The sequence below is a fragment of the Pongo pygmaeus genome, chromosome 1 (genome assembly GCF_028885625.2).
Source record: "Pongo pygmaeus isolate AG05252 chromosome 1, NHGRI_mPonPyg2-v2.0_pri, whole genome shotgun sequence".
NCBI classification, from domain to species: domain Eukaryota; kingdom Metazoa; phylum Chordata; class Mammalia; order Primates; family Hominidae; genus Pongo; species Pongo pygmaeus.
This window is the reverse complement of record NC_072373.2, coordinates 13,845,701-13,867,501: the sequence shown is the minus strand read 5'-3', so window position 1 is coordinate 13,867,501 and position 21,801 is coordinate 13,845,701. Positions and strand designations below refer to the sequence as shown.

General features: G+C 44.0%; 1 protein-coding gene across 8 annotated transcripts in view; it reads left to right on the top strand.

Annotated features, from left to right (window-relative positions):
• TBCE (tubulin folding cofactor E) overlaps window positions 1–21,801 on the top strand; it is a 90,925-nt gene that overhangs the window by 33,933 nt on the left and 35,191 nt on the right. For 6 of the 8 annotated variants that reach the window (XM_054497244.2, XM_054497205.2, XM_054497262.2 and 3 more), the window contains one exon: window positions 5,618–5,702. In XM_054497244.2, the coding sequence (XP_054353219.1) occupies window positions 5,618–5,702 (85 nt within the window). Of the gene's footprint in view, window positions 1–5,617; window positions 5,703–17,110; window positions 17,208–21,801 lie in introns of those variants that run through there. The other 2 variants (XM_063670936.1, XM_054497236.2) reach the window with 2 other exon arrangements.

Sequence of the window (21,801 nt, the reverse complement as noted above, 5' to 3'; positions counted from 1 at the left end):
TCAATTATTTTCATTTTTTTAGCTCCTGCAAGTAAGTGAGAACATGTGAGGTTTGTCTTTCTGTGCTTGACTTATTTCACTTAACATAATGACCTCCAGTTCCACCCATGCTGTTGCAAATGACAGGATCTCATTCTTTTTTAAGGCTGGATAGTATTTTATTGTGTATGTGTTTATTTTCTTTTTCTTTTTTTTCCTTTTGAGACAGAGTCTCGCTTTGCCACCCAGGCTGGAGTGCAGTGGAGCGATCGCGGCTCACTGCAAGCTCTGCCTCCCGGGTTCACGCCATTCTCCTGCCTCAGCCTCCCGAGTAGCTGGGACTACAGGCGCCCACCACCACGCCCGGCTAATTTTTTGTATTTTTAGTAGAGACGGGGTTTCACCATGTTAGCCAGGATGGTCTCGATCTCCTGACCTCATGATCCGCCCACCTCTGCCTCCCAAAGTGCTGGGATTACAGGCGTGAGCCACCGCGCCTGGCCCTTATGTGTTTATTTTCTTTATCCATTCATCTGTTGATGGACACTTAGGTTGATTCCAAACCTTGGCTGTTCTGAATAGTGCTGCAGTAAACATAGGAGTGCAGATTGTCTCTTCTGTATACTGGTTTTCTTTCTTTTCGGTATATAACTAGCAGTGGGATTGCTGGAACATATGGCAGTTCTATTTTTAGTTTTTTGAGGAATCTCCAAACTGTTCTCCATGGTGGTTGTACTAATTTACATTCCCACTAACAGTGTGTGAGAGTTCCCTTTTCTCTAGCATTTGTTATAGCCTCTCTTTTGGATAAAAGCCCTTTTAACTGGAGTGATGTGATATCTCATTGTAGTTTTGATTTGCATTTCTCTGATGATCAGTGATGTTGAGCACCTTTTCATATACCTGCTTGCCATTTGTATGCCTTCCTTTGAGAAATGTCTATTCAGATCTTTTGCCCATTTCTTAAACGGATTAATAGATGTTTTTCCCATTGAATTGTTTGAGCTCCTTATTATATTCTGGTTATTAATCCCTTATTAGATGAGTAGTTTGTAAATATTTTCTCCCATTCTGTGAGTTGTCTCTTCACTTTGTTGATTATTTATTTATTTATTTATCTTTTGAGACGAGTCTCGCTCTGTCTCCAGGCTGGAGTGCAGTAGCGCCATCTTGGCTCACTGCAACCTCCACTGCCCCGGCTCAAGCGATTCTTTTGCCTTAGCCTTCCGAGTAGCTGGGACTACAGGGGTGCGCCACCACGCCCAGATAATTTTTGTATTTTTAGTAGAGACGGGTTTCACCACGTTGGCCTGGATGGTCTCAATCTCTTTTTTTTTTTTTTGAGACGGAGTCTTGCTCTGTCGCCCAGGCTGGAGTGCAGTGGCGCCATCTGGGCCCACTGCAAGCTCCGCCTCCCGGGTTCACGCCATTCTTCTGCTTCAGCCTCCCGAGCAGCTGGGACTACAGGCGCCCGCCACCATGCGGGGCTAATTTTTTGTATTTTTTAGTAGAGACGGGGTTTTACCGTGGTGCTAGCCAGGATGGTCTCGATCTCCTGACCTCGTGACCTTGTGCTCCACCCGCCTCGGCCTCCCAAAGTGCTGGGATTATAGGTGTAAGCCACCGCGTCCGGCACTTCGTTGATTGTTTCTTTCGCTATGCAGAACCTTTGTGATGGATTAATTATTTTTAATTCTTGTGATGTCAGTGAAGTTGGGCCTGATTATGATTGGCCTTTCATGTGGCATGAGTCCATGGAGAATAGGAAACAAATTAGGTTGACCAGAGTAATCAGGTTTGTGTGACAGCTTTATTTATCATTGTAAATTAATAAACCTGTGTGCTAGTGTCTGGTTCAGTCTTTTGTGCATTTGGAATTTTCAAATTGAGGCTATCAGGGTTTGTTCACCCCGGATGTAGAAAGCAAAAATCTGGATCTTACACATTCCTGGGATCTGACTGGTGAGGTATACCCTTATACCACGTCTGTCCACTCTCTCACTCATACTGGTTTCTGTACTTGCTCCTCTATCATTAATGTACTGGCCCCAGGGGAAAAGCTTGCTAAACCACAGATATTCTTCGTCAGACTTACAGCTAATCACAGTTGAATGCTGGCCTTGCTCCTTCTGTCTGCTTTGGCTTGAAAAATGACTTGTGCTTTGCAGTGTGAGAGAATGGCCTTATTTTGTGCATTCTTCTTTGTAGCATCCATCAATTCAACCCATTCTGATAGTTTCTATGATGATAACATTAATTGTACTTCTTTCTTTTTTTTTTTTTCTTTTGAGATAGAGTTTTGCTCTTGTCGCCTAGGCTGGAGTACAATGGTGCGATCTTGGCTCACTGCAACCTACACTTGCTGGGTTCCAGCAATTCTCCCACCTCAGCCTCCCAAGTAGCTGGGATTACAGGCACCTGCCACCACGCCCGACTAATTTTTCTATTTTTAGTAGAGATGGGGTTTCGCCATGTTGGTCAGGCTGGTCTCAAACTCCTGACCTCAGGTGATCCACCTGACTTGGCCTCCATAAGTGCTGGGACCATAGGTGTGAGCCACCATGCCCGGGTATTGGAAAATGTTTTCTTTTAATGACAGCATTTATACCATTTATGTTTTACTTAATTATTGATAATTTGGGTTGATATCTCTCATCTTACTACTTGCTTTTTGTTTGTTTTGCTGACATTCTGTTCCTTTTTTTCTCCCTTCATTGGATGACGATGATGATTATTTGTGGTGTTTTCTTTTTTTTTTTTGAGACAAGGTCTTACTCCATTGCTCAGGCTGGAGTGCAGTAGCGCTGTCTGCAAATTCCGCCTCCTGGGTTGAAGCAGTCCTCGCACCTCAGCCTTCCAAGATGTAGTCCCAGCTACTCAGAAGGCTAAGGCAAAAGAATCCCTTGAGCCGGGCTTATTTTTGTAGTTTTTGTAGAGACGTGGTTTCACTATGTTACCTAGGCTGATCTCAAATTCCTGAGCTCAAGCAATCAGCCAGCCTTGGCCTCCCAAAGTGCTGGGATCACAGGCGTGAGCTCCCATGCCCAGCCACTATTTCTTTTCTTTTTTTCTTTTTTGAGACAGAGTCTCCCTCTGTCACTCAGGCTGGAGTGTAGAGGCTCAACTTTGGCTCACTGCAACCTCCACATCCCAGGCTCAAGTGATCCTCCCACCTCAGCCTTCTGGGTAGCTGGGATCACAGGCACGCATCACCATACCCAGCTATTTTGTATTTTTAGTAGAGATGGGGTTTTGCCATGTTGCCTAGGCTGGTCTCGAACTCCTGAGCTCAAGCAATCCACTCACCTTCGCCTCCCAAAGTGCTGGGATTACAGGCGTGAGCCACCAAGCCTAGAGATGATTATTTTTATCTTGTGTTTCTTCTCCATTAGTTTGGTAGTTGTGGTGGTATGATATATATTGGTTTTTGTTCATGGTTCCTGGTTCTTAACTCCCATACCTCTTGTTACAGTCTTTTGTTATAATATTGGTGTGTCAGGCCTCAGGAAACAGGATCTCTCTCCTGCCCCAAGGCAGAACTCTAATCTTCTTCCACCATTCTGATTGTGAGTCATAAGACCGTCCCGGAGAGGCTCCCACCCCTCTACACTAGAGGCAGGAATGCCTCTTTGAAGTCTTTGAACTTCTAGATAGCTGAATCTGTGAAGGTTCTTGCATCCATGGAGGGCTTGGAAGCTCCACAGCCCTTCCCCTGTACTTCACCTTAGCACACCTCTTCATCTAGATTCTTTGCAATATTTTTTATAATAAACCTGTAAATGTAAGTAAGTGTTTTCCTGAGTTCTGTGAGCCGCTCCAGCAAATTAATCAGATACAAAGAGGGGGCTGTTGGAACCCCAGCTGTTTGAAGCTGGTCGGTCAGAAGTTCCAGACGCCCAGGCTGGTGGCTGGTGGTCTGACACTATGTCCAGTCAGATAGTGTCAGAATTGAACTGGCGGACACCCAGATGGCATCCCCTGCTTGGTGTGTGGGGAAAACCCCCAGACATTCGGTCACAGAAGTCATCTTCTGTGCTGATTGTTGTAGTGTGAGGAATAGTGTAGCAGAGGAAAGACATGGTTTGGAGAGAGTTTTAACTTACACAGTAATTATTCATTTTTTATTTTTCCTTACACAGCAGTTAATTTTGTATTATTTAGAGGTAAGTCTAGAGATTAAAATATGCATCTCTGGTTTACAGAAATCTAGTCTAATAATTATACCTCCTTTTGGACCTTAGAACATGCCATTTATCACCTTCCTAACTCATATGTGTGACATATTAACCAATGTTTATTTTAAACCCAAAGAACTGATATTATTACTTTATATTGTCTGTATTACTCTAACTTTACCCATATATTTACCCTTTTCTTGCCTTCTATCTCCCCACCCCTCGTATCTTTAGGCTTCTGTCTGGTATAATTTTCTTTTTCCTTGAAGACTACCTTTATTGGGTTTTTCTTTGCTGAAATTGAAGGAAAAAATTATTTTTCCTTTTTTATTTTTTATTTGTTGAGACGGAGTCTCGCCTTGTCGCCTAGGCTGGAGTGCAGTGGCGTGATCTCGGCTCACTGCAACCTCCGCCTTCTGGGTTCACGCCATTCTCCTGCCTCAGCCTCCGGAGTAGCTGAGACTATAGGCGCTCGCCACTGCGCCTGGCTAATTTTTTGTATTTTTAGTAGAGACGGGGTTTCACCGTGTTAGCCAGGATGGTCTCGATCTCCTGACCTCGTGATCTGCCTGCCTTGGGCTCCCAAAGTGCTGGGGTTACAGGCGCGAGCCACCGTGCCCGGCCTTTTTTTTTTTTTTTTTTTTTTTTTTTTTGAGACAGAATTTTGCTCTTGTTGCCCAGGCTGGAGTGCAGTGGCATGATCTCGGCTCACTGCAACCTCCGCCTCCCTGCAAACTCCGCCTCCCGGGATCAAGCGATTCTCCTGCCTCAGCCTCCCGAGTAGCTGGGATTACTGTCATGCGTCACCACGCCCGGCTAATTTTGTATTTTTAGTAGAGACGGGGTTTCTTCACGTTGGTCAGGCCAGTCTCGACCAGTCTCGAATTCCTGACCTCAGGTGATCCGCCCACCTTGGCCTCGCAAAGTGTTGGGATTACAGGCGTGTGCCACTGTGCCTGGGCTTTTTTTTTTTTTTTTAGATTTTTATTGTAGCTACATACATAACATAAAGTTTGCCATTTTAACCACTTTTTAATTTAACATTTTAAATTGTGGTAAAATATACGTAACATAAAATTTACCATCTGAACCAATTTTGAATGTACAGTTCAGTAGTAACTACCCTAAGTATCTTATATAAGTGGAATATGGTGTTTGTCCTTTTGTGGTGGCTTATTTCTCTTAGTGTAATGTCCTCAAGGGTCAGTCTTGTTTAGTGTGCTCAATAAATTTTAGCCATTCTTGTTTTCTGGAGTGGTGGTTTTTGTTGGCTTTTTCACCCAGACATGCTATGGCATTTGCTGATTGAAGTCCTGAGTATAAGGCTAACTTGTCCATTCCCTCCTCCGCAAGTGGTATCTGTGTGATATGGTTTCCACTGCAAATTGGTATTTGCTTGCAGAAAAATGGAGCATTGCTTGTATCATCATCTGTTACTCATTTGGTTTTTCTTGTTCTGCTAGGACCCTGGTTAGGAGTAGAATGGGACAATCCCGAGAGAGGAAAGCATGATGGGAGCCACGAAGGGACTGTGTATTTTCAATGCAGGTAACTTTTCACTATGAATCAGCATGGTCATTTAGTCAAGGTTATATTTAATACTTGACAAGGAGGGATGGAGAGGAAGAAACGTTTGGCTCATGGAGTAGTTATATTATGGAATTTGTTGTATTCCAAAAAGGCAGTGATTTTATTTGTGGCTTAATTGCTGCTGTTTGTAGCATTTTTCCCTTTTTAAAAAAATTTCTGACTCTTGACCTTATGGGTGGCATTGCTTTCTTCGTCCCTTTTTTTTTTTTTTTTTTTTTTTTACAGTCCTTTACATTGGATGAATGTAAACCTTTCTGGCTCATTACCAATTTACAATCCAGTAAGTAAATAATAGAAAAGAGAAATAGCCTAGTTATCCAGTAAGAAGGAATTGATTACCCAAAATACAGAACATCTGAATAGTGGAATGCTGAGCCACCGTTAAAAAAATTTCTTATCATAGGAAGAGTTATATGTCACATTGCATTTCTTTTTCTTTTTCTTTTTTTTTTTTGAGACGGAGTCTCGCTCTGTCGCCCAGCTGGAGTGCAGTGGCACAATCTCGGCTCACTGCAACCTCCACCTCCCAGGTTGAAGCTATTCTCCTGCCTCAGCCTCCTGAGTAGCTGGGATTACAGGTGCCCGTCACCATGGCCGGCTAATTTCTGCACTTTTAGTAGAGACGAGGTTTCACCATATTGGCCAGGCTGGTCTCGAACTCCTGACCTTGTGATCTGCCTGCCTCGGCCTCCCAAAATGCTGGGATTACAGGTGTGAGCCACCGTGCCCGGCCCGTCACATTGCATTTCTATTAATATTTTTGATTGCCTGATGTCAGAAAAACTGCGTGAAGCTCTGAAAAGGGTGCTGGGGAGCCTTCAGGCAGAGCCTATCTTCTAAATTTTTGTTGTTGTTGTTGATTTTTATTAGTTTTCAATTTCTCAAAAGGATCTTTCCCTAGTAAGCTGTTTTTCCTTAAGTATGGTACAGTGAACACAATACTGCCCTAGAAATCAGGAGGCCTCTAGTCTGTTTTTAACAACGTTTTTTGTTTGTTTGGTTGGTTTATTTATTTGTTTATTTTTTGAGACATTGTCTCGCCTAGACTGGAATGCAGTGGCATGATCATGACTCACTGTCACCCTGAACTCCTGGGCTCAAGTGATCTTCCCACCTCAGCCTCCTGAGTAGCTGGGACTACAGGCACGTACCAGCACACCCAGCTAATTAAAAAAAAAAAAAAAAAAAAAATAGAGATGAAGTTTTTCTATGTTGCCCAGGCTGGTCTCAAACTCCTGGCCTCAAGCGATCCTCCCACCTCAGCTTCTCAAAGTGCTGGGATTACAGATGTGAGCCACTGCACCAACCCCACTTTTAACAGTCTTTATGGTCCTGAACAAGACAAGTTTACTAGCCTTTAAAATGAAGGTCAGAATTAGGTAACCACACAGCGTATCTCCTGGTCCACTATTCCATAATTTTAGAAAGTCAGGATGTTCTTAAAAGGCCAACTCTACTTGTAGACTTGCCATCTCTGAATTTGTTCAGAGCTGTTCAGGTTATATGTTTAGGGAGAAATATTTTAGCCAGGCCTACAGATTCCTTAGGTACCTGGACCATGACCTTACAAACCCTCCAGTGAAAGGACTTTTTTCTTTTTTTTTGAGATGTAGTCTCACTCTGTGGCCAAGGCTGGAGTGCAGTGGCGTGATCTTGGCTCAGTGCAACCTCCACCTCCCTGGTTCAAGCAATTCCCCTGCCTCAGCCTCCTGAGTAGCTGGGATTACAGGCGTACGCTACCACGTCTGGCTAATTTTTTTGTATTTTTAGTAGAGACGGGGATTTCACCAGGTTGGCCAGACTCTTCTCGAACTCCTGACCTCAGGCAGTCCACTGGCCTCGCCCTCCCAAAGTGCTGGGATTACAGGTGTGAGCCACCACCCCCTGTGAAAGGACTTTTTATTTGGAACTTACCCCAGCCTACTTCCGTCTTCTAAAAGCTTGCCCAAATTGTCCATAATTTTATGGTCTTTAATGGTTTTTGGATACAGTGATATTTTCAAAGTCTTGGTTACTCTGAGCAGAAAAATCAAGAATTGCTTCAAGTCCTGGGTGATGCAGGGTTTGTCCTGAAATGCTAATGGAAGGCCTTGGTTCAGGGACATTGACTCAGTATAGTCATGCATTGCTTAATGAAGGGGATGCATTCTGAGAAATGCCTGTTAGGTGGTTTCATCATTGTGTGAACATCATAGTGTACTTACACAAACCTGGATGGTGTAGCCTACTACACACCTAGGCTACTGTATGGCATAGCCTATTGCTTTTAGGCTATAAACCTGTACAGCATGTTACTGTGCTGAATACTGTAGGCAATTATAACACAATGGTAAGTATTTATCTAAACATAGAAAAGGTACAGTAAAAATAAAAAATTGGCCGGGTGCGTCGGCTCACGCCTGTAATCCCAGCGCTTTGGGAGGCCAAGGCAGGCGGATCACGAGGTCAGGAGTTCAAGACCAGCCTGGCCAATATGATGAAACCCTGTCTCTACTAAAAATATAAAAATTAGCCAGGCGTGGTGGCGGGCGCCTGTAGTCCCAGCTACTGGGGAGGCTGAGGCAGAGAATCGCTTGAACCTGGGAGGTGGAGGTTGCAGTGAACTGAGATCGTGCCACTGCACTCCAGCCTGGGTGACAGAGTGAGACTCCATCTCAAAAAAAAAAAAAAAAAATTAAGCAGTGTGGGGTGGTACGTGTGGTATGTGCCTGTTAGTACCAGCTACTTGGGAGGCTGAGTAGTTAGGATTGCTTAAGCCCAGGAGTTTCAAGACCAGCCTAGGCAACGCAATGAGATCTCATCGTAAAAAAAAAAAAAAAGATAGAAAATGGTATGCCTGCATAGGGCACTTAGCGTGAATGGACCTTGTAGGACTGGAAGTTGCTCTGGGTAAGTGAGTGAGTGGTGAGTGAATGTGAAGGCTGGGACATTCTTGTACCCTACTGTAGACTTTGGAAACACTGTAGCCTTAGGCTACACTAAATTTAGAAGTTTATTCTTTCTTTAGTAATAAATTAACCTTAGCTTCCTGTAACTTTTTTATTTTATAAACTTTAAATTTTTTTTTTTTGGGGGATGGATTCTTGCTCTGTCACCCAGGCTGGAGTGCAGTGGCATGATCTCAGCTCACTGCACTGCCTGGGTTCCAACGATTCTCTTGCCTCAGCCTCCTGAGTAGCTGAGATTACAGGCATGCGCCGCCACACCTGGGTAATTTTTGTATTTTTAGTAGAGACGGGATTTCACCATGTTGGCCAGGCTGGTTTTGAACTCCTGACCTCGTGATCAACCCTCCTCAGCCTCCCAAAGTGCTGGGATTATAGGCGTGAGCCACCATGCCCGGCACTTTTTTTTTTTTTTTTTTTGAGACAGAGTCTTGCTCCGTCACCCACGCTGGAGTGCAGTGGCGCAATCTCGGCTCACTGCAACCTCTGCCTCCCAGGTTCAAGCGATTCTCCTGCCTCAGTCTCCCAAGCAGCTGGGACTACAGGCACATGTCACCATGCCCGGCTAATTTTTGTATTTTTAGTGGAGACGAGGTTTCGCCATGTTGGCCATTCTGGTCTCAACCTCCTGATCTCAGGTGATCCGCCCGCCTTGGCTTCCCAAATTGCTGAGATTATAGGCATGAGCCACTGCGCTAGACCTGAGCCTTCTTCCAGAATACCTCCTGAAGGACCTGCCTGAGGGTAGTTTACAATTAACTTTTTTTTTTTTTTTTTTTAATAAGTAGGAGTTTGCTGGGCACAGCCTCTCATGCCTGTAATCCCAGCACTTTGGGAGGCTGAGGCAGGAGGATCACCTGAGGTCAAGAGTTCGAGACCAGCCTGGCCAACATGGTGAAACCCCGTCTCTACTAAAAACAGAAAAAATTAGCTGGGCATGGTGGCACGCATCTGTAATCCTAGCTACTGGGAAGGTTGAGGCATGAGAATCACTTGAACCTGGGAGGTGGAGGTTGCAGTCAGCCGAGATCACACCATTGCACTCCAGCTTGGTCGGCAGAGTGAAACTGTGTCTCAAAAAAAAAGAAAAAATAGAAGGAGTACACTGTAACATAATGATAAAAAGTATAGTATAGTGAACACTTAAACTAGTAACATAGCCATTTATTGTCATTATCAAATATTATGTACTATACATAATTGTATGTGCTATACTTTTATATGCCTGGCAGCGTAGTAGGCTTGTTTACACCAGCATCACCACAAACACAAGTATTATGTTGTACTACAGCATTAAGACAGCTACAGCTTCACTAGGAGACAGGATTTTTTCAGCTCCAGTGTGATTATGGGACCACTGTAGTATATGCGGTCCGTTGTTGACCTACACGTCATTATGTGGTGCATGACTGTATTCGGATTCTTAGCCTTGGAACAACTGCTTACTTCATTATGTCGTCTAGTGTTGTGTTGTCATGCCTAAACATTTACATAATTGAAATACATATTATCTTATTATAAATAACTTTTTAAAATTTAAATAGGCACTTTGTTGACATTAAAAAATTATATGAGTAGGTAAAGTTATCTGTGAATTCCATTTCAGGATATTTATGGGGCAATACAAAAGAGATCATTGGGTCTGAAGTGGTGGAGAACCAGTGGTCTGGACTACAGGAATTTAACTGGTCCTTTAGAGTTTGATGATTTCATGTCATTTTTTAGTTTCTCTGATCTCTTTTGTAACCTAAGGTAAATATAGCAATCTCCTGAGCTATTATTACCCATAATTAATATTTGTAACATTAGCAATTAATAGTGGTTTACAGTGTCAAAAATAAAATGTGTAGACGAATGTCTAAATGTAACATTTTATTTGTGAAGCAAGAATTCCAGTTCAGGGCATCCACATAGACTAGATGGTCTTTGGTATATCCAAAGAACAAAGAGAAAGGTGGATTTTTTTCTTTTTGCTTTTGAGATGGAGTCTCACTCAGTCACCCAGGCTGGAGTGCAGTTGCGCCATCTCGGCTCACTGCAACATCCGCCTCCCGGGTCCAAGCGATTCTCCTGCCTCAGCCTCCTGAGTAGCTGGGACTACAGGTGCCCACCACCACACCTGGCTAATTTTTGTATTTTTAGTAGAGACGGAGTTTCACCATATTGGCCAGACTGGTCTCGAACTCCTGATCTTGTGATCTGCCCACCTCGGCCTCCCAAAGTGCTGGGATTACAGGTGTAAGCCACCGCTCCCGGCCTTTTTTTTGAGACGGAGTTTCACTCTTGTTGCCCAGGCTGGAGTGCAATGGCGTGATCTCGCCTCACTGTACCCTCTGTTTCCCAGGTTCAAGGGATTCTCCTGTCTCAGTCTTTTGAGTAGCTGGGATTATAGGAAAGTGCCACCACGCCTGGCTAATTTTGTATTTTTAGACAGGATTTCTCCATGTTGGTCAGGCTGGTCTCAAACTCCCAACCTCAGGTGTTCTGCCCACCTTGGCCTCCAAAGTGAAGGGATTATAGGCGTCAACCACCGCGCCTGGCCACCCCCTCCCTTTTTTTTTTTTTTTTTTTGGAGACAGGGTCTTGCTCTGTCACCCAGGTAGTAGTACAGTGGCACAATCATGGCTCATTGCAGCCTCAACCTCCTACACTCAAGCAGTTCTCCCACCTCACTTTTTGATTTTTTTGTAGAGATGGAGACTCCCTGTTTTGCCCTGGCTGGTCTCGAACTCCTGGGCTCAAGTGATCCTCCCACCTCGGCCTCCCAAAGTGCTGGGATTACAGGTGTTACCTGCCGTGCCCTGTCTAGTACATTTTATAAAAAGGAGAAATGTTACATACTGTTCTGAAAGAAAGTTCATTGCCACTAGTAAAGTTTTGGAGAGCTGGCTAGCAAGCTCTGATTGGTGAGTGATAGTGGTAGGTAAGATTAGTCTTAGCGTCATAGCCAATTGTTTTAGTAGCTATTAAATAAAACTGGCTTCAGGTTACAACAGGCAGTCTCAGCAGCTGGGCTTGTAATAAACTGAATTCTTGGAGCAGGTGCTGTATGCCCCGAGCACTTTTTCCCCTTGGCCCCTTGACTCTGATTTAGTTGGGTATGACAAGAATGACCCAGTTTCTGTAATCAACTTTCCCAAGATTTATGGCTGTGCGCCAGTCACCCGTGTCCTTCCTAGGTATTCCTGCTCTCTACTTCTTGTCTTTTGGAGTAGTTGAGGGGTTCAAATATGGTAAGTAACCTTGAAGTCCTCTTTACCTTGTCCCTAGACAGCAGAGTGGTTTTCAGTTTTTTTTTTTCTTTAAACCTAAACCACAGAGTATGCTCTGAACAGAGCTGTGTGTGTCAGTATTCTGCCCACTCACCTTTTATTTCAGTGCTTCTGTTTCCAAGCAATGATAGAAGTTCTCTTTTCTGGTGAGAAATAAATCTTAAAATTTGACTTTTCTTCAACACTAGGGAGCAGAATCTAACTTTAATACTTAGCATCAGAGAGGACGTGCTGTTCCAGCCTGTGTCTGTGATAATGGACATCTTAGGAAATGGGTGGTTGACAATTTAAGAAACAAAGCCCTAGAAATAAAGGATAAGTGTTTGAAAGAAAGGATAAATGTTTGAGGTGATGGATACCCCATTCACCCTGATGTGATTGTTACACGTGTGCCTGTATCAAAATATTGTATGCACCCTCAAAAATAAAAAATTAAACTAAAAAAAGAAAATTCTTGATTTATTCATATTTTGTGTCATAAGCCTGTTGTAAAGTGTTTTGAGGATCTTGGCTGAGCATTAATGGATTGGTATAAAATATTCTTTTGGTATGGTGTAAAGTGTTCGAGTTTTTTTTTTTTTTTTAATCAGGAAATGTAATGATAGTATGTGGGCAAGGCGCATCTCTGTTCAAAAAGGTGGTAGCTCTGCTTCATTTTTGGAAGGCTTTCTTGAATCAGAGCAAAATCATAATTGTGTCAACGCAAAAGCAGTTGAGATGAATATTAAATTCAGCTGATTAGAGAAGCAAACAAAAAGAGCAGTCTACAGCAAGGTGCTTTTCTACTGCACTGCTTTACTCACAGGAAAACAACCTCACTGGGTCAGCTCTTCAGATGTTACAGCGCTGAACACTGCAGGAAAGCTGAGTTCTCCTCTCATGATGAACAGCTAGTTATGCAGCCTTGCCGAACACTAAACATTCCTGAAACAAACAGGTATCAAGATCAACAGTATTTATTAGAAACTCCCCAGAGACCTGGCCTTTCCCAGTAGCTTGTATCCAAAGCTCCAACAAGAAAGAAGCTTACTGTGGAACTTTGGGAGTCTGTTGGGGACCCTTTACCTTTGTGTAGTGTTGCCAGATTCAGCAAACAAAAATACCAAATGCATAGTGAACTTTGGATTTCAGATAAATAGCAAATCTTTTTTTTTAGTATAAATATGAGACATGCATGGGGGCATACTTAATTAAAAATGATTTGCTCTTTATCTGAAATACAAGCTTAACTGAGCATCTTCGATTCTATCTGGCAATCCTGATGGGGACATAGGACAGAATGAATCTTGATAACTGGGTTTTATGAGCACATCGTGTTTCCAAAAGGGCCATGGGTCAGGATGATGATTTTACCAGCAGCATGTGTAATTGGTAGGCAGAAGGAGGAAGGAACCTGAACAGGCCAAATGCTTCTAAGAGAAACGTTTTTGGACACCCCTCCCTGTGTTCTCCTCCTCACCAACATTTTTCTCTTTAGACATGGTTTAGAATTTGAGTGTTTGGATACAGTTTCTTAATATATTAATCTAGAATCTCAGTGGAGTCTATGTAAATTATTACGGTTTACCTCTTGGAGATTTGTTGTTATTGATGGGGCACCCATTGAGCTAGGATTTTTCATTATTTGTTGAGGCTGTTTTGTTTTCTGAGAAACCTGCTGGAAATGTCCCAGAAAATATTGATCTTTAGTGTTAGTCTTTGATCTGTAAAGGGCATAGCATCCGCTTTGCAACTACCTAACACCATTCCTAACTCTCCTTTCATCTTCCTGCAACTAAACTGAACAGTAATAAAGATCTGTTCATGACTTCTTGTTTTTTACCATGGTTTTAAAACTTGTTTATTACCACTGTTTTAAAAAGTGCAGATTTAGGGCCTGGCACCGTGGCTATGCCTGTAATCCCAGCACTTTGGGAAGCCGAGGTGGGTGGATCACTTGAGGTCAGGAGTTCGAGACCGGCATGTCCAACATGATGAAACCCCGTGTCTACTAAAAATGCAAAAATTAGCCGGGTGTGGTGGTGGGCGTCCGTAATCCCAGCTACTTGGGAGGCTGAGGCACGAGAATCGCTTGAACCCAGGAGACAGAGGTTGCAGTGAGCTGAGATCGTGCCACTGCACTCCAGCCTGGGTGACAGAGCGAGACTCCATCTCAAAAATAAATAAATAAATAAATAAATAAAAAGTGTAAATTTAGGACAGAATTGCAAACCATGGTATTTTTGTTTTGCATTGTTTTCTCATTTATCATTATTATAAATGTATTAGTTGAGCTCTTACACTTTTTCACTGAAATCAAATAATGTTTGAAAAATAAATTTTTCTATTTCTAATTCCACCACCCCCCATGTTACTCCTCTAAGGAAAACCGATACTATTTCATAAGTTTTATTTCAGTATGAAATTTAATTTCTAAAATTTCAGATCTCACTATTTCATAAAACAGTATCTATTTTATTAATGAGACTCTAGAAACAGTTTATTAGATGCAAAACTTATTTGTACACATTTACATACATTAAGGTACATAAGCAAACACAAATTGTCTGGAGCTATTTTTCTAACACCTAGTAACGTGCCTGAGGATTTATTTTACCTTCTTACACATAAAATGTTTAATATTAATAATTAATTGATAGTAAACACAAGATCTATTTGTATGTTGCCATATTAGAAAATTAAAGGAGGCTGGGCACAGTGGCTTAAGCCTGTAATCCCAGCACTATGGGAGGTCTAGGCGGAAGGATCACTTGGGCCAGGAGTTTGAGACCAGCCTGGCCAATATAGTGAGACCCCATCTCTACCAAAAATGTAAATAAAAAAAGGAGATCACCTAGAAGTGATCTTTGTAATTTCCTTCGGAAAACGCACTTCTGTTTAAAGCATAAAATCTTATTTAAAATGTTACAGCTTTCATAAAATGTTTTATTTTCAGTAGCACTGCTTTTGCTCTGCTATTTTTTGTTTTTGTAGGTATCTTTATGTAGGATCCTGTTTGATGCCTATGGTAGGACAAAAGTACAGCTGCTTTTTTTTTTTTTCACCAAACTCCTACTCATCCTTAAAGACCCAGCTCAGATTCTACATCTTTTCAGAATATACTCAAGATCAGGGACTTTTGTTGTGCTATGGATCCTTTTGGCAGGCATAACATAATACTTTTAAAAGCAGGAAATAAATATATTACAAAGGAAATAGTTACATTGAAATATAGTAATCAAAATATTTTTTAAGAATTGATATATACGTAGGAGAATATGCATGGGAAAAATTGATACAGTAATATATGTCTTTATTAAGTAACACTAAATGATAAAATCTACCAGTGGGTCTAATAACTACTGAATTTTGAAGCAATCATGAGAATAAGTGATCTTTTAAAAAATATCTGCCACAAGTGTAAAGTAATAGGAAAATATCTTTGATTTCCATTGGTGACAAAATGCTGTAAATCTTACTCTAGTTTGTTGCCTGAATTTATGAGTAAAGATAATGTGGAATTTTGATAAGAGGTTAGTGAAAATAACAATCCACCTTCCTCATCTGTCTCAGTTAGCTATTGCTGCATACCGTACATCTTGGAAGTTTTTGCTCACAAATTTTAAAATAATCATTTGTTTTGTTCCTCCCCACTTTGAAATCTGTGACTTGAAGGAGTTCAGGTGTGGTTGTCTCTGCTGTGCACATGTGGCCTGCGTGAATCCAGATGGCAAGTTCTATGGTGGGGGATGCTAAGATCTTGCTCTTTACCTCACCTAGGCCAGGCCACACTGTACTTTGAGCCCATGGTAGCATGGGGCAGAGGGTGTCCCTTGCCTTCCCCTGAACTTAGCCTTGTCCTGTTCATGGAGGTGAAACTGCTGGGCCTGGGTGGCTAGATGGACACATCTAAGCTTGCCCAGTGTGGCATCCGTTTTTTGGTGGAGAGGGGTAGATGTGGTATATTGTCACCAAAGATGGCTGCCAGTAATGCTTCCCATCCTTATTCATGCATGCCACTTCTCCCATGAAGAGGTGGAGTCTATTTCCTCTTTCTCTGAGTCTAGGCTGGCCCATGACATGCTCTGGTAAATAAGTGCAATGATGTTGTATCAGTAGTTCTGGGATTAGCCTTTAAGAGGCCTTGCAGGTTCTGTTTTCACTCTCTTGGAAGCCAGTCATCACCTGAGAAGTCTAACCCTGTTGGGAACAGGGGTCCAGCCAGACCCTAGCCATTCCAGCTACCTCCACCCAGGTGCCGATAATCTGAGTTGAGCCATCTTGGATGGTTCAGCCTCAGCCAGCTCCCAACTGAATGCAGTCACATGGGTGACCGCAGCTGACAACACATGAATCAGAACAACAAAGCTCAGCAAAGCTGACCCACAGAACTGTACCAAGTATCACCTTAATGTTTTAAGCCACTGTGCTTTGGCGAGTTTTTATGCAGCAATAGGTAATTGAAACAGGTAACCACTTTATACTGGAGATTTATGTGACTTTATCTTGCATGTATTTATATTTTCTGCTAGTAAATTGTACATACTTCATATGATGAAATTATGTCATTATAGATGGTATGGATATGGTCAGGAGCTCGTCTGAACAAGTTTGAGAGCCATTGGTTAGGTTTAGAGAGTATGGCATTTGAGTTATCTCAGTATTTCAAAATATGTGGGGTTTTTTTTTTTGTTCGTTTGTTTGTTTTAGACGTAGTTTCGCTTTTGTCGCCCAGGCTGGAGTGCAGTGGTGTGATCTCGCTCACCACAACCTCTTGGTTGAGAACCTCCCCGGTTCAAGTGATTCTCCTGCCTCAGCCTCCCAAGTAACTGGGATTACAGGCACCTGCCACCACGCCCAGCTAATTTTTTGTGTTTTTAATAGAGACAGGGTTTCACCATGATGGCCAGGCTGGTCTCGAACTCCTGACCTCAAGTGATCCACCCGCCTCGGCCTCCCAAAGTGCTGGGTTTATAGGCGTGAGTTTGTTTTTTTTTAATCTGAGACAGGGTCTCACTGTGTTGCCCAGACTGGAGTGGCATGGTGCAATCCTAGCTCACTGGAGCTGTGAACTCCTAGACTCAAATGATCTTCTTGCCTCAGCCTCCTGAGTAGCTGGGACTATAGGTGCACACCACCATGCCTGGCTAATGTTTAAATTTTTTTTTGTAGGGATGGGGTCTTGCTGTGTTGCCCAGGCTGGTCTCAAACTCCTGGCCTCAAGGGATCCTCCAGCCTTGGCTTCCTGAAGTGAGCTGCCATACCTGGTCAGTTTATTTTTAGTAGTATTATATCAGATGCAGTAACTGTACATAAAGGGTAGTTAGTGCTTGTGCCGGGCAATAAAGTAGATGGCTTATTTAATCTTTATAAATAACCTCATTTGAGAGGGCTTTATAGATGAGGTAATTTAGGTTGAGGTATACATTCAGCTGCCTGAGGTCACATAGCTAGTAAGTAATGCAGCCAGGAGTTGAACCCTGGTTTGTGTTTGTGTTGCCTCCATCCCTGTTCCCCCATCCCCACCCCTGGTTTTAAGAATGTGTGTGTTAACTAGGATTTTTTAGGAGAAAGCAAGTTTATTAAGAAAGTAAAGGGGCCAGACGTAGTGGCTCACGCTTGTAATTCCAGCACTTTGGGAGGCCAAGGCAGGTAGATACCCTGAGGTCAAGAGTTCGAGACCAGCCAGGCCAACATGGTGAGACCTTTTCTCTAGTAAAAATACAAAAATTAGGCCGGGTGCAGTGGCTCATGCCTGTAATCCCAGCACTTTGGGAGGCCGAGGCAGGTAGATCATGAGGTCAGGAGATCGAGACCATCCTATCTAACACAGTGAAACCCCGTCTCTACTAAAAATACAAAAAATTAGCCAGGTGTGATGGCAGGTGCCTGTAGTTCCAGCTACTTGGGAGGCTGAGGCAGGAGAATGGCGTGAACCTGGGGGGTGGAGATTGCAGTGACCCGAGATCGTGCCACTGCACTCCAGCCTGGGTGACAGAGTTGAGACTCTGTCTCAAAACAAAAACAAAACAAAAACAAAAATTAGCTGGGCGTGGTGTTGCACGCCTGTAATCCCAGCTACTCAGGAGGCTAAGGCAGGAGAATTGCTTCAACCCGGGAGGCTGAGGTTGCAGTGAGCCAAGATCACCCCACTGCACTCCAGCCCGGGCAACAGAGGGAGACTCCATCTCCAAAAATAATTATAATAAAGGAATAACGAATGGCTACTCCATAGGCAGAACAGTCCCAAGGACGGCTGGGTGCCCATTTTTATGGTTATTTCTTGATGATATGCTAAACAAGGGGCGGGTTATTCATGCCTCCCCTTTTAAGACCATGTAGGGTAATTTCCTGACATTGCCATGGCATTTGTAAACTGTCATGGCGCTGGTGGGAGTGTAGCAGTGAGGATGACCAGAGGGCACTCTCATCTCCATCTTGGTTTTGGTGGGTTTTAGCTGGCTTCTTTACTGCATGCTGTTTCATCAGCAAGGTCTTTAATGACCTGTATCTTGTACCGACCTCCTATTTCATCCTGAGACTTAGAATGCCTAACAGTCTGGAATGCAGCCTGGTAGGTCTCAGCCTTATTTTACCCAGCCCCTATTCAAGATGGAGTTGCTCTGGTTCAAATGTCTCTGACATATTTCCCCCCTCCCCCCCTCCCTTTTACAAGAGAACCCTTAATCCTAAGGGCTGCAGAGGGATGAAGATCCACCTTCTGTAACTTCTTTATGCTGAACAGGGGTGATGATATTCCTGCCTAGCTGTTGGGTCTCTTGCATTCAGGGTAGAGAGGAGCTCAGTTCGAAAGCGTTGGTATGGCGAAGGCCATTCATAACTCTTGAGTTCCGACAAAAGGTGATATCTGGAAGATTAATAAGTGTTCAGTTTAAGAAAACATTTAGTAAGCTTATCCTGCATTCCTACACAAAGAGTATAATCACAGCAGTATATTCCACAACAGTTTTTAAAATAAAAAAAGTAAAATTAATCCCAAGTAAACTAAATTAGAAAGTTTTCCATGAACTGGGCAGTGGTTGAAATCAAGCTAATAAGGAGTCACTAGCCAATTCCAATATGTGCCCAGAATTAGAATAACATTACTCATCACTCTTGTTTCTTCTGAGCAGCAGCCAGAGATCACTGGTTGGTTCACAGGAGTAAGTGGGATCATTCTCTTGTCTTCCATAGGCCTGTGGGACACAGGTCAGGAACTGTGTAGACAAGGAATGAGGCCAGTTTTCCCAAGCGGCTTTTATTGGCTCTATAAGTCAAGTTTGATTCCTTAAAGGAACACACACCATTCCAGTTAAAGCCTTGGTAAAATAACCAGTTTCTCCAATTGTGTCCCAAGGTCATCCAGTCAGTGCTGCAGACTATTTCCTTTGGGTTGGGGGGTGGGTCTCCTCAGTATCCTCCTTTCTGTGGTTCGCCAGAAAGATGTTACCGGAAAGGGGTCCTGATCCAGACCCCAAGAGAAGGTTCTAGTATCTTGCAAAGGAAAGAATTTGAGGGGAATCCATAGAGTAAAGTGAAAGCAAGTTTATTAAGAAAGTAAAGGAATAAAGAATGGCTACTCCGTAGGCAGAGCAGCCAGTAAACTAGGCTTGTAACTGAAGAGATATGTTTAACTTACAGAAACAAACCACTGATGCTCGTGTGTAGGCCATGAGAGAGAGATGGGACTTAATTTTGCTACAAAAGAGAATTTAATTTCCTGCATAATCAGCTTCCCCCTATTCCACTGAATTAATTTCATCAACATACAAGGTGGATATTTTCTTCTGTCTTAAGCAATCTCCCTCCTTTGACCCCTGTGCCCCTTCAGGACAAGGGTAGGCTGTGCTCACTTGCCTCCCAGTCTTTGGAACTCACCCCGCTGGGCTTTGCCCTATTGCCCCACCCAGACTGCTCATAGGAAAGGTTATGTTCATGTTGCTGGATTCAGTGACCAGGCCTCAGCTGTTACCTTACCTGACCTGGTTTTAGCATTGGACATGGTTGTTGACTTTCTTCATTGGCTTCCAGGACACCACACTTTCCAAGTTTCCCTTCCCCTCCCGCTCCCCTTCCCCTTCCCCTCCCGCTCCCCTTCCCCTTCCCCTCCCGCTCCCCTTCCCCTTCCCCTCCCGCTCCCCTTCCCCTCCCTTCCCCTCCCCTCACCTTCCCCTCTCCCCTTTTGCTCCCCTTCCCCTCCCCTCCCCTCCCCTTCCCTCCCCTCCCCTTCCGCTCCCCTTCCCCTCCCCTCCCCTCCCGCTCCCCTTCCCCTCCCCTTCTGCTCCCCTCCCCTTCCACTCCCCTCCCCTCCCGCTCCCCTCCCCCTCCCCTTCTGCTCCCCTCCCCTCCCCCTCCCCTCCCCTCCCCTTCCCCTCTCCTCCCCTTCCCCTCCCTTTCCCCTCCCCTTCCCTTCCCCTTCCTTTCCCCTTCCCCTCCCCTTCTGCTCCCCTTCCCCTCCCCTCCCCTTCTGCTCCCCCTCCCCTCCCCCTCCCCTCCCCTTCTGCTCCCTCTCCCCTCCCCTTCCCCTTCCCTCCCCCTCCCCTCCCCTTCCCCCCTCCCCTTCCCTCCCCCTCCCCTCGCCTCTCCCTCCCCTCCCCTCCTTTTCCCCTCCCCTCCCCTCCCCTCCCATCCCCTCATTTCCATCTATTGCCCAGGCTAGAGTGCAATGATGTGATCTCAGCTCATTGCAACCTTCACCTCCCGGGCTCAAGCGATTCTCTTGCCTCATACTTCCAAGTAGCGAAACTCCAGGCACCAGCAACCACGCCTGGCTAATTTTTGTATTTTTAATAGAGACAGGGTTTCACCATGTTGACCAGGCTGGTCTCAAACTCCTGACTTTAGGTGATCTGCCCGCCTCAGCCTCCCCAAATGCTAGGATTATAGGAGTGAGCTACCGCATCTGGCCCACACTCTCTAAGTTTCTAATTCCCTCCTGGCCACTTCTTCCCAGGTTGGGGATTGGTTTTAACTTTTTGGGATCACAAGTTCCTTTTAGAGTTTGATCATCACTGTGAACCCACATCTTAGAGAAAACTGTATGTATGTTTATGTTAACAAAATTTATCACAAATACTAGTTTTCATCCTTTTCAATTATGGTGACTTTTTGTTTTTTTTTTGAGATGGAGTTTTGCTCTTGTTGCCTAGGCTGGAGTGCAATGGCGTGATCTTGGCTCACCGCAACCTCTGCCTCCCGGGTTCAAGTGATTCTCCTGCTACAGCCTCCCCAGTAGCTGGGATTACAGGCCTGCGCCACCACACCTGGCTAATTTTGTATTTTTAGTAGAGATGGGGTTTCTCCATGTTGGTCAGACTGATCTTGAACTCCCGAACTCAGGTGATCCGCCCTTTTCAGCCTCCCAAAATGCTGGGATTATAGGCATGAGCCACTGTGCCTGGCCAGAATTATGGTGTCTAAAAAGGTCTGATTTCTTTCTTTAAGAGTTAATGGTTATTGCCTGGGCAACATAGTGAGATGTTGTCTCTTAAAAAAAGTACAAAAAGTGTTAGCTGGACATGGTTGCTTGTACCTGTAGTCCTAGCTACATGGGAGGCTGAAGAGGGAGCATTGCCTGAGCCCTGGGAATTGGAGGCTGCAGTTAGTTATGGTTGTGTCACTGCACTCTCGCTGAGGTGACAGAGTGAGACCCCCTTTCTTTAAAAAAAAAAAAAAAAAAAAGGCGTGGTGGCTCACGCCTGTAATCCCAGCACTTTGGGAGGTCAAGGCGGGAGGATCACTTAAGGTCAGAAGTTCAAGACCAGCCTGGCCAACATGGTGAAACCCTGTCTCTCCTAAAAATACAAAAATTAGCCTGGGCGTAGTGGCACATGCATGTAGTCCCAGCTAATTGGGAGGCTG